At 36.3% G+C, this 17,021-nt stretch overlaps 1 protein-coding gene across 1 annotated transcript; it reads left to right on the top strand.

Annotated features, from left to right (window-relative positions):
• Positions 1–213: 213 nt before the first annotated feature.
• On the top strand, positions 214–16,782 carry LSM3 (LSM3 homolog, U6 small nuclear RNA and mRNA degradation associated). The gene is made up of 4 exons (XM_051982986.1): positions 214–312; positions 1,578–1,688; positions 14,836–14,931; positions 16,373–16,782. Exons 1-4 carry the CDS (start codon positions 292–294, stop codon positions 16,451–16,453), a joined length of 309 nt encoding a protein of 102 aa, XP_051838946.1. The 5' UTR covers positions 214–291; the 3' UTR covers positions 16,454–16,782.
• The last annotated feature ends 239 nt before the right edge of the window (positions 16,783–17,021 follow it).

Genomic DNA, 17,021 nt, shown 5'->3' with positions numbered 1-17,021 from the left:
GGCTCAGGCGCGGGGGCGGGGCCTGAGGGCACCCACCCTCTCCAGCGGCCCAAGCCACGCCCCCGGCGCCGGTCTCCGCAAACAGACCTGTAGTTTAAGTGAAATCCACGAGGCGAAAGCTGGGAACCGAGAAGAGTAAAACATTCCTTCCTTACTTCCGGTGACTGCAGCCCTCGTTCTACGCGCCTCCAGGGACATTCGTCATCACGTTCGCGGCCGCTGATTAGCGGTTTGCTACGAGAGCGTGCCCATCATCTCGCGAGAGGCGGGAAAAGGAACCGGATTTGAAACATGGCGGACGACGCGGATCAGGTATGTTGCTTGAGAGCTTTCCAATCCTCTGGGCTATTTCAATAGGGCCCCGAGGATGCTCTTTGATTTCTCTTCCCGGATCCCGTCCAATTGTCTCTCCTCGAAACCCTGCGCAGAAATTTCCCACTAACTGGGAATCTCACAAAGTCTTGGGCTGAGAATGGAGAAGACCACGCCCTCCCCCGTCTTGACACTGGCTGGCTGAACTGTCAATAATCTTGAGGTCAGCCAGCCAGAGTTTTCATTGGTTTATTTTCTGGTCCTTGGCTAGACCATCTACTCCTGCTGTATGGCTCGGCCAGCCTAAGACAGGGGAGAAAGTCTGCCCTGCTCCCCCATCCCCATCGCAGCCGGTAGCCAGGCAGCCCGCAGTCCCGGGAGCCTTGGGCTTGAGTGTCCCAGGAACTCCTCCATCGGACGCCCCGGGGAGTCTCAGCGCCCCGCGGTGCCTGCTAGCCCCACTCACGGGGCATCTCTTGGGTGGACGGGCTTGCTTTCTTGCTCCTCGCCTCTTGTCTCGGTCTATTTCTCTGCAGATGCACAGTCCGGGTGACCAAGGGTCTTGGAATGGGAATCTTGATAACTGTGCTCTTTGACCTCCCTCCTTACGATAATAATAGACTTTAAAGTTTGCAAAGTTCATTTTACAAACATCTCATTTGATCCTCACAACAACCCTGGGAGGTAGGTTCTATTACCCCATTTTACAGATGAGGAAGCTCAAGACAGGCACATTTGAAGGTCATACAGTCTATAAGGCCACATTTGAATCTAAGTCTTCCTATCTACTGCAGCACCTGCTGCCCCTTTACCCAACTTTTCCCTCCCACCTTCAAGTCCCAGATTTGGCTTGCTTTCATTTAAGTTTTCAGCTTTGTCTCTGTACAGTGTATCTGAGGCCAGCTTGGTAAAGAGGACACAGGTTTTCCCCATCCCTTCAACCTCTTTTGCAAATATCACAACTTCCTTTGCCGAAAATGTGACATTCTGCATAGCAACCTTAAAAATTGTGTATCTTTGAAGTACTAGACCTGGCACGCTTGCCTGTTCTACTCGCCCTAAACGACCTTCAGGTGACTACCTTTGATAGGGCTGACTTCTCATAAAAGAGAGTTAAAAATTTTATTTTTAATCGAGTGGCCTCGTATAAGCTATAGGTCAGGTGAAAATGATTAACTGAAGGTAGCGATTCCTTAGAGAACAGGTGAGTAATGTGTTCCATCACTTCTGGTGGTAGGTGTCATTGCAGTTTTTCTTTTTAACAGCAACAGACCACCAACACTGTAGAGGAGCCCTTGGATCTCATCAGGCTCAGTCTAGATGAAAGAATTTATGTGAAAATGAGAAATGACCGAGAACTACGAGGAAGATTGCATGTAAGTTAAATATATCAATTCTTGGACACATGAGCAACTTTTCTAATGCTTACGTTTTTCTGGAGATGGGATTTGGGATTTCATTGGTAAAAGAAACAGAGAATAGGAAAACACTGCAGAAGTGTACCTTCTTTGCCTGTGTCGCTGAAGCTAAGTTACTTTCTTGGGGTCACAGTTGGTATAAGTTTCTGGGAGGATTCTTAAATCAGTTTCTGAATCCAAGACCAGCTTAAAAAAATATCTTCCAGACTGTAGTTCTTCTCAGTAGGATTTGTAGTCTTCTCTAAATGTTGTAGCATGCATTTAGAGTCAGAAGGGACATCATCTGGTCCATGCTACGTCTGAAGCCCAGAAGGATTTGGCTGAAGTCACACAGATAATAAGTAACAGAGATAAAATTTGAACCCAGGTTCTCTGACTCCACTGCCCCCCCCCCCCATAACATTAAACTAATGTGGGTGTTTTTAGGACCTAAATTTGAATCCTGGATCTACTGGATGATTTTGGGCATGTCACAGAATGTCTTTGAGTTTCATTTACCTCATTCATGTCATCTGTAAGATTAAATTTTAGTTCTAAATCCTGTGAAATCTGTGGAATATGAGAATGAGCTAGAAGCTTGTCAGACACTTAGTAAAGGTTTTAGGGCGGAAATGTCAAACTAGCAGCCCCCAGAATTCCCAGGTATAACAGAGTCAGATGAAAATAGATCATATTAATGTGACTCACAAAGATCTTTTTCTATTTCATTCTGACATCACTGGTTTAAGGAACTGTGCTGAGCAAACAGTACCAAATCATGCCTGCCCTGGGTGGCTTCCATTCTGCCAGCAGCATGAACACCAATAATTATATTTACGCCTGAAGGGAGGCAGCAAGATCAGGCTTTGTGTCTATTTTGTTCCCCCCACATGTGTTACCTATTTTCTTCCTCATCTAGCCCATGCGTTAGTTCCTTGGTAGCAGGACTGTTTTCACTTCTCTTTGTATGGCACATAATAGGCCCTTAAAAGATATTTGGTTACTTAAAAATATTCTGGAATATTTGAGGATTAAGAGAACCATCACACATGAAGATATCAGGAAGCACTTCAGGAAAGAGGCAATATTTGCTGTAAATGGTAAGAGACTTTGTTTTTACACAGAAGGCTGTTTTTTAATCCTGATTATTTGCCTCACTACTTTTATAACTTGAGACAAGACTGAGCTTCTCTGAATCCTATTTTCTAGAAGACCCCTAAGATCCTTTATAATTCTAAAATCTGTAAATTTACTGAATAAGGAATTTGAAAGATCAGTGGGTTCATAAACATTGATTAAGCACCTATTGTGTGCCAGGCACTGTGCTAAGTTCTGGGGACCATAAAGAGGCAAAGCATAATCCCTGCCATCAAAGAACTTACAGTCTAAATGGGGAAGAAAACATGCAAACAAGTATGTACAAATAAGCTATATGCAGACTAAATAGGAAGTAAATAAGAGAAGATACTAGTATCAAGAGAAATTGGGAAAGGCTTATTGTAGAAGAAGGGATTTTGATTGGGACTTAAAGTAAGCTGGAAGGGTACTCAGTCGATGGAGAAAATGCTCAGAGAAGTGTTTTGTTTGAGACAACCAGGAGATTGAAGAATACTATATGTTGTAAGTACTGTAGGACTGTACAGTATGAGAAAACTGGAAAGGTAGGAGGGAGCTTGATGATGGAGGGCTTTGAGTGCCAAACAAAACATTTTATATTTGCTCCTGGAGGCAACAAGGAACCACTGGAATTTGTTGAGTAGGAGTGATAATTGGGTGTCCTGGCTGGACCTGTACTTTAGGAATATCATTTTAGTGTGGATTAGATTAGGAATTGCATTAGTAGGTTAGATTAGGGAGATTAGACCTAGCAGTGGTATTGCAGATTGAAGTAAGTATAATCCAGGTGATGAGCGCCTGCATCAGAGTGAGAGGAGAAAAGGGGGTTTATTAGAGAAATGTTGCAAAGGCAAAATCTGTGGGCCTTGGAAACAGTCTGGACTGACAGGGGTGGAATCCAGGATGACTCTTTAGTTGTGAGCCTGATGGTGTTGCCCTTTTCAATAATGGGGAAGTTAGGACTGAAGGAAGATTTAGGAGGCAAGATAATGAATTCTGTTTGGGACATATATTGAATTTTGGATGCCTATTGGACCAGTTCAAGATATCTGAAAGGCAATTGTAAATTCAGGATTGGAGGTCTGCAAGGCTGGGTGGAGGTAGGAAAGGTAGATCAGTATAAAGAAGGTAATTAAATGTGTGGGATAAGATCATCTGGTGAAGGAGCATAGTGGGAGAAGAGGGTGCAAGACAGAACTCTGCAGGTTACCTACAGTTAGAAAGTGTGATATAAAGAAGGATCTAACAAGAGAATCAGAAAAGAAGTAGTCAGATAGGTATGAAGAGAACTAGAAGAGTGAGTATTCTGAAAACCTAGAAAAAAGAAATTATCAAGGAGGAAAGAATGATTAGTCAAAGGCTGAAGACATTGAGGAGAATGAAGATTGGGAAAAAGCCATTAGTTTGGCTACTAAGAATGGGGATGCAAGCTTTCAGAAATGTATGGAAGCAGAATATAATTTTTTTGTTAGAGCATTATATAGTTTTATGAAATGCTTTACATATGTTAATACATTTTAATGTCTATTTTAGGTTTTCTCAATTTTTAACATTTTTATTAAAGTTCTGATTTCTCAATTCTATTCCCCCCTCCTTCCCCCATCTCCTTCTGAGATGATAATTAGATATAGGCTCTACATGTGCAATTACATAAAACATTTCCATATTGGTCATTTTGTACAAGAAAATAATAAATAGCATACTTCAAACTGTTTTCAGTCAGTATCAGTCTTTCTCTAGAGACAGATAGTATGCTTCATCATTACACCTTTGGGATTGTGTTAGGTCATTGTATTGTTGAGATTAGCTAAGTCATTCACAGTTCTCCACTAAATAATATTGCAGTTAATGTGTACAACATTCTCCAGGTTCTGTTCATTTCACTCAATTGCAGTTCATGTAAGTCTTTTCAGGTTTTTCTGAAATTATCCTTATCATTTCTTATATCACAATAATATTTCATGCCTTGTTTAGCCATTCCCCAATTGATGGGCATCCTTTTGGTTTCCAACTTTTAATCACCATAAAGAAAGCCGCTGTAAATATTTTTGTATAAATAGGGCCTTTTCCTTTTTTTTTTTTTTTTTTTGGATATCTGTATAGACCTAACAGTGGTATTGCTGGATCAAAGAATATGCACCGTTTGGTAGATCTTTGGGTATAGTTCCAAATTACTCCAGAATGATTGGATCAGTTCACAACTATGCATTAGTGTCCCAGTTTTCTCATATTCCCTCCAACATCTAAAATTTTTCTTTTTTTATCATATTAGCCAATTTGACAGATGTGAGGAGTTACCTTAGAGTTGTTTTAATTTGCATTTCTCTGATCAATAGTGATGAGGAGCATTTTTCATATCACTATAGATAGTTTTGATTTCTTTGTCTGAAAACTGCCAGTTCACATCCTTTAACCATTTGTCAATTGAGAAATGACTTGTATTTTTATAAATTTAACTCTGCTATTTATTTTCAAAATAATATTCAAGATAATATTCATTCACCCTTGCAAAACCTTGTGTTCCAATTTTTTTTCCTTTCTTTCCCTTCACTCCCTTTCCTAGACAGCAAGTAATCCAATATGTTAAACATGTACAATTCTTCTATACATATTTCCATAATTATCATGCTGCACAATAAAATATCAGATCAAAAAGGAAAAAAGTGAGAAAGAAAGCAAAATGCAAGTAGACAACAGCAATAAAAATGGTGAAAATACTATCTTGTGATCCACACTCAGTCCCCACAGTCTTCTCTCTGGGTGCAGATGGCTCTCTCCATTACAAGTCTATTGGAACTGGCCTGAATCACCTCGCTGTTGAAGAGTCACATATGTCAGAATTTATCATCATATAATCTTGCTGTTGCTGGGTCCAATGTTCTCCTGGTTCTACTCACTTAGCATCAACTCATGTAAGTTTCTCCAGGCTTCTTTGAAATCATCCTGCTAATCGTTTATTATAGAATAATAATTTTTTATAACATTCATATACCATGGCTTATTCAGCTATTTTCCAACTGATAGGCAGCCACTCAGTTTCCAGTTTATTGCCACTACAAAAAGGGCTGCTGTAAACATTTTGCACACAAAAGTCCTTTTCCTTTTTTTATGATCTCTTTGGGAAACAGGCTCTGTAGAGACACTGCTGGATCAAAGGATATACACAGTTTGATAGCCTTTGGACATAGTTCCAAATTGCTCTAGTTGGATCAGTTCATAACTCCACCAACAATGTGTTAGTGTTGCAGTTTTCCCACATCCCCTCCAACATTCATCATTTTTTCCTGTCATTTTACCCAATATAAGAGGTGTGTAGTGGTACCTCAGAGTTGTCTTAATTTGCATGAGTAATGAGGCCTTTATCAGAGATGCTTGTTGCAAATATATTTTCCCACTTTTGTGCTTTCCTTATAATTTTGGCATTGGTTTTGTTTGTGCAAAAACTTTGAAATTTTATATAATCTGCTCTCTATTTTTTGTTTGGTTCTAAATCCCTTTTTCATAAATATGACAGATAAAAATATTTCTTACTCTATTAATCTACTCATATTATCATTCTTTATGTGTAACTTATGAACACCTTTTGCCCTTATCTTGGTAGATGGTGTGAGATGTTGGCCTATACCTAGTTTCTGCCATACTATTTTCCCAGCAGTTTTTGTCCAATATTGAGATCTTCTCCCAGAAACTACAGACTATTACTACAGTTGTTTACTGTTGTATCTTGTTTCTTAGCCAGTATGAGATTGTTTTGATAATTACCACTTATAATACAGTTTGAGATTTAGTATTGCTAGACTACCTTCTTTTACATTTCCCCCCCATTGATTCCCTTGATATCTTTGAGCTTTTGTTCTTCCAGATGAATTTTGTTATTATTTTTCCCAGTCATATGAAATAGTTTTTTGATAGTTTGATATGACACGGAACAAATAGATTAATTTAGAGAGAATTGTCATTTTTATTATGTTGGCTCAGCCTACCTATAAGCAGTTAATATTTTTCCAGTTGTTTAGATCTGATTTTATTTGTATGAAAAGTGTTTCATAATTGTGTTCATACAGTTTCTGGGTTTGTGTTGGCAGGTAAACTCCCAAATATTTTATATTGTCTGTAGTTATTTTAAATGGAATTTTGCTTACTATCTTTTGCTGCTAGACTTTGTTGGTAATACATAGAAATGCTGATGATTTTTGTTAGTTTATTTTGTATGCTGCAACTTGACTAAAGTTGTTCATAATTTCAAATAGTTTTTAGTTGATTTTCTAGTATTCTCTAAATATACCATAATATCTACAAAAAGTGATAATTTTGTTTCCTTTGTTGTATATTCTAATTCTTTTCATTTCTTTTTCTTCTCTTATTGCTATAGCTAAGATTTTAGTACAATGTTAAATAATAGAGATGATAATAGGCACCCTTGGTTCACCTCTGATTGTACTGGGAAGGCTTCTGGCTTATCCCCATTACAAATAATGCTTGCTGATGGTTTTAGATGAATATTATTTATTGATTTAATGTTAAATATTATATGTCTTTTAAAGATAACTTATCATTTATTCCTATGCACTCTAGCGCTTTTAATAAGAGTAGGTACTATATTTTGTCAGAAGCTTTTTCAGTATCTGTTGTTGGTTTTGTTATTGATCTGGTCAATGATGCTGATAGTTTTCCTAGTATTGAATTAGCCCTGCATTCCTGGTATAAATCCCACCTGATCGTAGTATGTTATCCTTGTGATACATTGCTGTAACCTCTTGGCTAATAATTTAATGTAAAATTTTTTGCATCAATCTTTTTAAGGAAATTGGGTTATAGAGTTCTTTGTTTTGGCTCTTCTTCTTTAGGGTATGAGCACTGTATTTGTGTTGTGAAAGGAATTTGGTTGAGACTCCTTCTTCACCTATTTTTCTAAATTGCTTATATAACTTTGGGATTAACTGTTCTTTAAATGTTTGGTAGAATTTGCATTTGAATCCAGCTGCTCCTGGGGATATTTTTCTTAGGAAGTTCATTGATGGCTTGTTTGGTTTCTTTTTCTAAGATGGGATCATTTAAGTATTTTATTTCTTCTGTTAACATGAGTGATTTATATTTTTTAGATACTTAATCATTTCGTTTAGATTGCCAAATTTATTGGCATAAAATTGGGTAAAATAGCTCCTAACAATTTTTTAAATTTCCTCTTCATTGGTGGTGAATTCATCCCCTTCATTTTTTTTAAAGTGAAAAAAGGAATATGTTTTATTATTATTAAAGCTTTCATTTTCAAAACATATGCATAGATAATTTTCTTTTTTATTATAGCTTTTTATTTACAAGATATATGCATAGGTAATTTTTCAGCATTGAAAGTTGCAAATCCTTTTGTTCCAACTTTTTCTCTCCTTCCCCCATCCCTTCCCTCAGATGACAGGTTGAGCAATATGCATTAAATATGTTAAAGTATAAGTTAAATACAATATATGTATACATGTCCAAACAGTTATTTTGCTGTACAAAAAGAGTCGGACTTTGAAATAGTGTACTATTAGCCTGTGAAGGAAATCAAAAATGCAGACAGACAAAAATAGAAGGATTGGGAATTCTATATAGTGGTTCATAGTCATTTTCCAGCATTCTTTCCCTGCATCCCCTTTATTTTTGATACTAATAATTTGGTTTTCTTTTTTCCTTTAGTCAAATTAACCAATGGTTTACTGATTTTATTGTGTTGTTGTGTTTTTGTTTTTTCATAAAAACCAGCTTCTTAGTTTTATTTATTAGTTCAATGATTTTCTTTCAATTTTGTTAATCTTGCCTTTAATTGTCTGGATTTCCAATTTGGTGTTTAATAGGGGAATTTTAGTTTGTTTTTTCTCTAGTTTTTTTTTTTTTAAAGTTGTGTACCCAATTTGTTGATCTGCTTTTTTCTCTATTTTATTGATATAAATAGAGATTTAAATTTTCTCCTAAATATCGCTTTGGCAGCGTCCTATAAAATTTGGTATGTTGTTTTTTCATTGTTGTAATTTTCTTTAATAAAATCAATTTTTTTTCCTGTGATTTATTCTTTGATCCACTTATTTTTTAGGAAAATTGAGGTCCCCCACTAGTATAATTTTGTTATCTATTTCCTCCTGTAATGCGTTCAACTTTTTCAAAAATTTAGATACCCTACCATTTGGTGCATATGTGTTTAATATTGATATGATTTCTGTCTATGGTATCTTTCAGCAAGATAATCTTTATCTTACTTTTTTTATATCTTTTAATTAGATCTATTTTTGTTTTTGCTTTTTCTGAGATCATGATTGTTATCCCTGTTTTCTTTGCTTTAGCTGATACATAATTGATTTTGATCCAATCCTATGTGGATCTCTGTTTCAAATGTATTTCTTGTAAACAACATTATAAGCTTCTTTTTCTTTTCTTTTCTTTTTTTTTTTAATCCAGTCTACCATCCACTTCCTTTTTATGAATTAGGACATCCATTCATATTCATATTTATAGTTAAACTCTGTATTCCCCTCATTGCTGTTTTTTCACTTGTTTATTCCCCCCTCCCCCCCTTTCCCTCCTCACAGATGTTTTACCTTCTAATCTGTGGGTATAAGACCTTATGTGGACAGAGCAAGGAAAGGAAGGAGGGAGAAATCTTCCAACTAACTAATTCCAGACTAGCTTTATTTACAGAGTTTGTTGTTTTTCATTCTTCAAGGGAACCATGACATCAGGGAGTTGAAGGTATGACATGGTGAGTGAATTGCATTGAAGTGAGGGGGGGCTGGACAAGAGCATTTGCCTCACTTTCCCCTCCAGAGCCATCTGGGTCCAGTGGCAAGATGGAGACCAAGGTGACTGGAGATGGCTCTGAATGCAGTGGAGACCTTGGCCTTTTTAAGCTGAGGTCTTCAATAGATCTCAGTTTGACTCAGGCTACACTCATTCAGTGATTAAGGCTAAGTAGCAATTGAGGCAAAGAATGGTCTCTTTCACCTAGTCCCCCCCAAAAAAATCTAAATGAATGAATGAATTTGAGAGGGGAAGATCCTCAGGGTTTCTGGCCAGAGCAGAAATGACTGCTATTTACACTCAATCTGAGTCAGAATCATTTGTTTATTTATTTTGTCCTGGTCTGTATCTGGCCACTGGACCCAGATGGCTCTGGAGGGGGAAGTAAGAGGTGACCTTCCACAGCCTCCCTCACTTAAATCCAACTTACTTGCATGTCATGATATCAACTTCCTGATGTCCTGGTCATCTTGGAGATCTAAGGACAAACAACAACCTTTACTTCTGAGACCAATTCATATCACTCTTCGAAATTTCCTCTGTGGACATTTTGTCCTTCTCTGAGTTTGTGTTTTGGGCTGTTCTGTCACCATGGTAGCTTTCTGTGGTCACGGTTCTTTTCTGTTTCTTGCTCATTTCTTTTCTTTGGCATTTCCCTTTTTTTTTTTTTTTTTTTACTGTTTTAGGTCAAGCTCTGCTCCTGGGATAAAGGGGGCACTGTCCCTTCCTTTGCAGCTCTGAGCCTCGGCTTTGAGCACAGCTCCTCCTGTGTTTGCAGGGGCAGCTTGGCCTGTTTTTTTTTTTTTTTCAGGAAACAGCCAGGTTTTCCAGAGTTTGCCTTCCTAGCTGGGACTGGAGGTTGTCCCCCTGTTCTGCTTCTCTGAGCCAGGACTGAGGGGCTTAGCTGCTGATCTGCTGTGATTAAGAGCCTCTCACTGGCTTTCCCAGAGTTGGCTTGAGCTGGACTGAACACCCTTTTCACCCTAGTGAGACTGACCTTTCTTGAAGTTTTTTCAGTCTGTCGAGCTAGAGAGTGGTTTCATTCCATCAGGTTTGGTTTCATATCCAATCTTTACTTCTGTCACTGCCTTCCTTAACATAACCTCGCTTTTAGAAATCCTCTCCTACTTCTGTTAGCCCTTTTTTACTTCTCTTAGAGAATAAAATAGATTTCTGTATCCAACTGAGTGTATATATTGTTCCCTCCTTGAGCCAATTTTGATGAGAGTAAGGCTTAATCTTTGCTTGCCACCCTCACGCCTTCTACTTCTCTATCATAGTAGTTCTTTCATGCCTCTTTTATGTGGGATAATTTGCCCCATTCAGTTGCCTCCCTCCTTTCAGTGTATTTTTCTTTTCTTTTGTTTGGGGGATGTTAACCCATCAAAATCACCTTATATCCATGTCCTCTGTTTAGATATACTCCTCTTAATTGCTTTTATAGTAATAAAGTTCCCAAGAGTTACTAATATTATTCTGCCATATTATAAACAGTTTAACCTTATTGAATTTCTTGTGTTTTCTCTTACTTTTTAGCCTTTATTTTTTCTATTTATTTTTACTTTTTAAAATTTTGTTTTATTGTATCTTGATATCGAGAGTCATTAATTTCCACTTTTCAGTTCTAATTTTTAAGGACTTGTTTTCTGCAATGAGCTTTTGTACTTCCCTTTCCATTGGCAAATTCTATTTTTGGAGGTTTATTTTTCTCAGCAAATTTTTGCACTATGGCTCTTTTTTTCATTTTTCTTTTGCATTACTCTCATTATTTTCCTAGTTTTTCTTCTGCTTCTCTAATTTGCTTTTTGTAATCCTTTTTGGTTCTTCTAGGAATTCTTGTTAGTGCAGAGACTAAATTACATTTTTCTTTGAGACTTCACATGTAGTCATTTTGATACTATTGTCCTTTTCAAAGTTTATGCCTTGAATCCCCCTATCACCATAGTAACTTTCTGTGGTCAAGCACATTATCTTTAATTAATTAATTGCTCTTTTTCCTACCTTTTTGTGACTTGGTGTGGTGTGGGATTTTTTTTTGTGTGTGAGCATTTGATACTGCATTGTCCTCCCTTTTTGTGCTGGGGCTCTGGGTCTTTACTGCTGGCTTTTACTGCATTGGCTTAGTTTCTTGCTTTCTCTGGAGGGGTAAGCTTCCTTTCTGACTTATAAACCCATGTTGGCCTTTCCTGCATGTGGGATTTAGCTGATGGCCAGATCCAGGGATGCTGGATTGCTATAGTATTAGAGTCTTTCTGGTAGCTGGCCCTGAGGGAGGGATCTTATTCCTTATTGGGCTTGCTATGGAAACCTGGTCTCTCTACTGATGTCTCCAGACCTGGGGAAGGGCCTTCACTCCTGATCCAAAATGGGCTCAAGCTTGTGATGTGGGTAGAGTTGCTGGAGTGAGGCCTTGTTGTGTTGTACAGACTGATCACTTGTTTACGATTCCATCAGCAGTGCATAGGTGTTATGATTTTCCCAAGTCCTCTCCTATCACTTTCCTTTTTTTTTGTCATATTAGCCAATCTAATAGATGTGAGAAAGTATCTCAGAGCTGTTTTAATTTGGATTTCTCTAATCAGAAATGATTTGGAGCACTTCTTTATCAATATATTTATTCTATCTATTATCTATTTATTTATTTAGCTTTAATTTCTTCATCTGAAAACTGTCCACATCCTTTGACCATTTTTCATTTGGGAAATATATTTAAGAAATGAAGCCTTTATCAGAGACACTTGCTGTAAAGATTGTTTCCCAGTTTTTGCTTTCCTTCTCATCTTGGTTGCATTGGTTTTATTTGTGCAAAAATTTTTTTAATATAATTAAAATTATCTATTTTGTCTTTTGTAATGCTCTCCATCTTCTTTGGTCATGAATTCTTCCCCTTCCCATAGATTTGATAGGCGGTTTTGCTCTTATTATTTGTTTATGGTCTAATAAACAGGTCTAAATCAGGCACCCATTTTGGCCTTATCTTGGTATATGGTTGAGATGCTGGTCTGTACCTAGTTTGTATCCTGTTTTGCAGTTTTTCCAGGAGTTTTTGTCAAATAGTTAAGTTTTTGATGCCATATTTTTTACATTAGTGTCATTTCTAGAAAATTTCTTTACTCAATTTCTTTTGGTAACAAAGACAAATAATGAAGCAAAAGCATTTGATGCAGTGTTTGCATCTGACGATGTGTTTCACCTTTGGTACTGGTAGTATCTTGCCTCTTCATTGTAACACATGTATGTCATGGCCTATTTTCCAGGATGTTCCTTTTTTATGTTACTTAGGATTTGACTTCATAGATTCTCTTATTTGCATTGTTGCATTGTTATGTTGTGTATATTGTTCTTTTGGTTTTATTTGTACAATGTCTTTCAGATAAATTCCAGTATTTATTTCTTACAATACTTTATTAACTTACAACACTATTATAAATCTGCTTTTTCATGTGTTCTTCAAATGATGGACACTTGGTTTATATTCAGTTCTTTGCTAGCACAAAGTGCTGATATGAATATTTTGGCATATATCAGATCTCCATTCCTGTCTTTGACGTTTTGGAATTTTGTCCAATAGTGCAATCGTGTCAAATGTTTAGTTACTTTTCTTGTGTGATCCAAAATTGATATCTAGAATAACTGGACCAGTTCACAGGTAACAGCTTTATGACTAGTGCCTTAGTGTGTCTTACTTTCCCATAGCTGCTTTCACATTGATTTCTTGGTATTTTATTCAATCCTTTTGTTCGTCTTTCTCATTCTTCAGGATGCAAGATACAACTGAAAGAGTTATTTTCATTTCCATTTCTCTAGTATTAGAATGTACTTAATTTTATGTATCCAAAATGGCCTTATTTGTTTTTTTATTCTTTCTTCTATTTTTCTAGTTGTTTCCTCCTTCTCCCTATCACTCAGGCAACTCATAAATTTGGAGATTTGGAAGGGATTTCAGAGATCATCATTTGATCCCAACTCTCCTGAATGGGAATTTTTTCTTCCACATCCCTATGAGAGGTCTGTCTGACTTCCACAGGAAGCCTAACTGGGGAAGGGAATCTTTTCCCTCTAAAAGCAACCAGTTTTACTTGGGCATAGCACTAATTGTTAGGATTTTTAAGTTCTGAACTTAAACACCAATTAGAATGAGTATTTCTATCTGCAAATAGAAAAAGATTGCACACAAAATTCCCAGTCTCTCTTATGCACACTTTGGTTTTTTTCTTTTTTTGAAAACAGAAGAAACTCAGTATATAATTTTTCAAAGCTTTTCTGCTTGTCTTTGTATCCTTCTGACCTTTTGTCTGTAATTTTTTTGTGCATTATAAAAAACCATATTTCAATGATTCATTTCTTTTTCTTTCTTTCTTTTTTGGAGGACAACACCACCCCACCTCCCCCTTTTACCTCCAAATGAAAAAACAAGGGTAAAACTTATAATAAATATATATGTGATCAAGCAAAACAAATTTTCACATTGACCATCTTAGAAAATGTATGTCTCAGTTTTTACTTTGAGTCCATCGGCTTTTTCTCTGTTGGGGTAAGTAGCAAGTATTGTTATTGGTCCTTTGGAATCATGATTGATTGCTGCATTGAGTAGAGTTCCCAAGTCTTTGAAAAAAAATTTTTTTCCCTTCCAAGAATGTTATTATTATAGAAATTGTCCTTCTGGCACTGCTTACTCATATTTTTATGGGTATAGTTCCTTTTCTTTCTTTCTTTCTTTTTTTTTTTTTTTTTTTTTTGATCTTTTTGATATACTGCCTTTTTTGGAAAAATACACATATATTTTAACACTGTTTTTGTTTATTTTTCTCTCCTGTCTCCTCTCCCCCTCAAGATTGTGTCAGTAAGAAATAAGTACACTTAAACAAAAGACACATTGATCACATGTTTTAAAGCTGGGAAAGGCACTTCTTTTTGTTCTCAGAGTAGCTTTAATTACTTATATGCTATGAATAGTGTGCCTCCTTTAAATAATATGTAAGGTGTGTCCTATTTACTGAAGTTTTACATCTTCTAAGTAAATTTTAAAATTGTGTCTATTAAGAGAGTTTTGGGGTTTTTTTTTAGCCAAGAAAGGTAAATCATGACTTATATTAATGATCTCTTCAGAACACATCAAAAAAAAAATCATTAGCAGTATCCATTTTGTATATTAACTGAATTCAGGTATGCACATATTATAAACTGTTTATATATGTTCTGTAATTTAACAGTTCAACTGCATTTCTTTCTTTAGGCTTATGATCAGCATTTAAACATGATTTTGGGAGATGTAGAAGAGACTGTGACAACTATAGAAATTGATGAAGAAACCTATGAGGAGATCTATAAAGTAAGTTATTTTGCCTATTTTGTCTAATTGAATGATTTAGTATTCTTAATTTTTCAGTTCAACAAATTGATTCCATCTCTATTAATATGCAACCCTTACAGACAATTGCTTCCTTCTTTTTAACACTGTTCTTTTGGCTTCTGTAACACTGTAGTATACAGGCTCAATTTTCATTCTTCTTTTCATTTCTTGGTTCTGCTTCCTTAATGTTAGACTTTAATCTTCTACTCTTTATCCAGTTTTGTTTTGTTTTTTTTTTTTAAAGATCTACTGTTATCTTATTGTCCTACATCTGGCTCCTTCTTCAGCTCCTTTGTCATTTGATCCTAGTCAAGATGCCTAGATAGAGTCCAGTCTTCTCTTTTAGAGATGAGAAGACTGATAAACCTGGACAGGTTAAATGCCTTGCCTACAGTCACACAGGTTGAAAGTGACAGTGACAGTGCCTGAATTCATTTCCTCTGTGCCCAAAGGCAGTTCTTTTTATCCCAAATGTCCTATCTTCCTGCCAGATATTTCCTTTTGTATCTTGTCATTTCTTCAAATTTAGTGCTTACTTATTTAATTTCATTGCTATGTTTTGGTCTTACTTCATCCTCATTTCCAAATAAATCCCTTTCTACCTCCCCAGAGTTATCACTTGTAACAAAGAATAAAAAAGAAGGAAAGTGGAGAAAAAGCAGTTCCCCAAAGCTGAGCCTCACAGTCTGTGACAGCACCTGGCTCTGTAAAGAACAGAAGGAGAAGCATGTTTTCCTCTCTTTTGGGCCAATCTAAACCATTATAATTATATAGCATTCAGTTTTTGGTTTTTGTTTTGTCCATTTGCCTTGTAGTTAGATTTCTTTTCCTGGTCCTGCTTACTTAACTTTACATCAGTTCACTTTATCTCCCATTATTTCTTGGAATTGAGTATTGCATTCTGTTGAATATTACATTCTGTTCAAATACTATAACCATTTCTCAAATTGATTGGCATTTGCTTTGTTTCTAGTCATTGCTATCAATGTTTTGGGGTTTGTGGGATTATTTTCTAAAGCAGTGGGATCTCTGAGCAAATGCAATATTTCTAAAGATGGAACTTCTCATCTTTCCCTTATACTCCATAAAAAATTTCAATTGATTTTCCTTGAGTTTCCTGTTTCCCTTAATGTTTTTTCTATTTCCTGGTCATCTAGTCTTAAAACTTTAGAATAATTTTGATGGTTGATATGGGGTAGTGAACATTGAATTAGTGAATTCTTTTTTTCTTTTTGGCTGAGCACATGTAGACAATCGGGTTTTGAAATAATCTCTCTTGTGTTATTTGTGGCTAGTCCAAATGTGTATTCCGACATTCTATTTGACATTCATAGCATTTTTCTTTGTTTTAAAAAAAATCCATAAGTATTTGTTTAAGATATGTTCTATTAAGTTTTTTTCTTTTTTTTTTTTCTCTCAGTCAACCAAGCGGAACATTCCAATGCTCTTTGTCCGAGGCGATGGGGTTGTATTAGTAGCCCCTCCATTAAGAGTTGGCTGAAACCAAGACTTTATCCTGTGTGGAAAATTGGAGACTCTGGACAATAGCTTCTACAAGAAAAGCTGATGTTCAAAAGAACAGCCTCTGATACTTTTTGATATTTAGAAATAATCAAGGAATCCTCTACCCTTAAAATGCATTTATTTCCAAACAATTCCTGATCTAATTGGTGTAACCCTCATTCTTAGATTTCTAATACCAAACCTACAAATTAATGTAAGCATCATAAGACAGGACTCTTTTTCAGTGATTTAATTTGTCTCTTCATCTTGTAGGCAATTATATTTTTTTAATTAAATTTTCCTTTTGGTTTTTTGACCAGGCGACTATTTATCTTGTGGTTCCTGAAAAGTAAAACATGTAGATGATTGTTTTTATACAGATCATACTAAAGCAAAAACATTTGAAATAGAGGAATAATGGAGCCTGCTGTTGCACATTCCTGCTCTATCTTGTGTTTAGGCACTAAGCTTTAATGGCTGCACACGCACATGCATGCACACTCACGGCTGTATTTTCACTGAGAGAACATTGTGTGCTGTTTCTTTTCCCCCTAGCAGATTGCAAA

Source organism: Antechinus flavipes, chromosome 1 (assembly GCF_016432865.1).
Source record: "Antechinus flavipes isolate AdamAnt ecotype Samford, QLD, Australia chromosome 1, AdamAnt_v2, whole genome shotgun sequence".
NCBI lineage: Eukaryota > Metazoa > Chordata > Mammalia > Dasyuromorphia > Dasyuridae > Antechinus > Antechinus flavipes.
The sequence above is the reverse complement of the archived record's forward strand: the minus strand, read 5'-3'. Positions and strand labels throughout refer to the sequence as shown.

What these genes read in the sequence shown, in the direction of transcription:
- LSM3 (XM_051982986.1), top strand. Translation starts at nt 292, where the DNA reads ATGGCGGACGACGCGGATCAG. An exon ending in TGGCGGACGACGCGGATCAG is followed by an intron (nt 313 to 1,577) that starts GTATGTTGCTTG and finishes TCTTTTTAACAG; the next exon opens with CAACAGACCACCAACACTGT. An exon ending in AACTACGAGGAAGATTGCAT is followed by an intron (nt 1,689 to 14,835) that starts GTAAGTTAAATA and finishes TTCTTTCTTTAG; the next exon opens with GCTTATGATCAGCATTTAAA.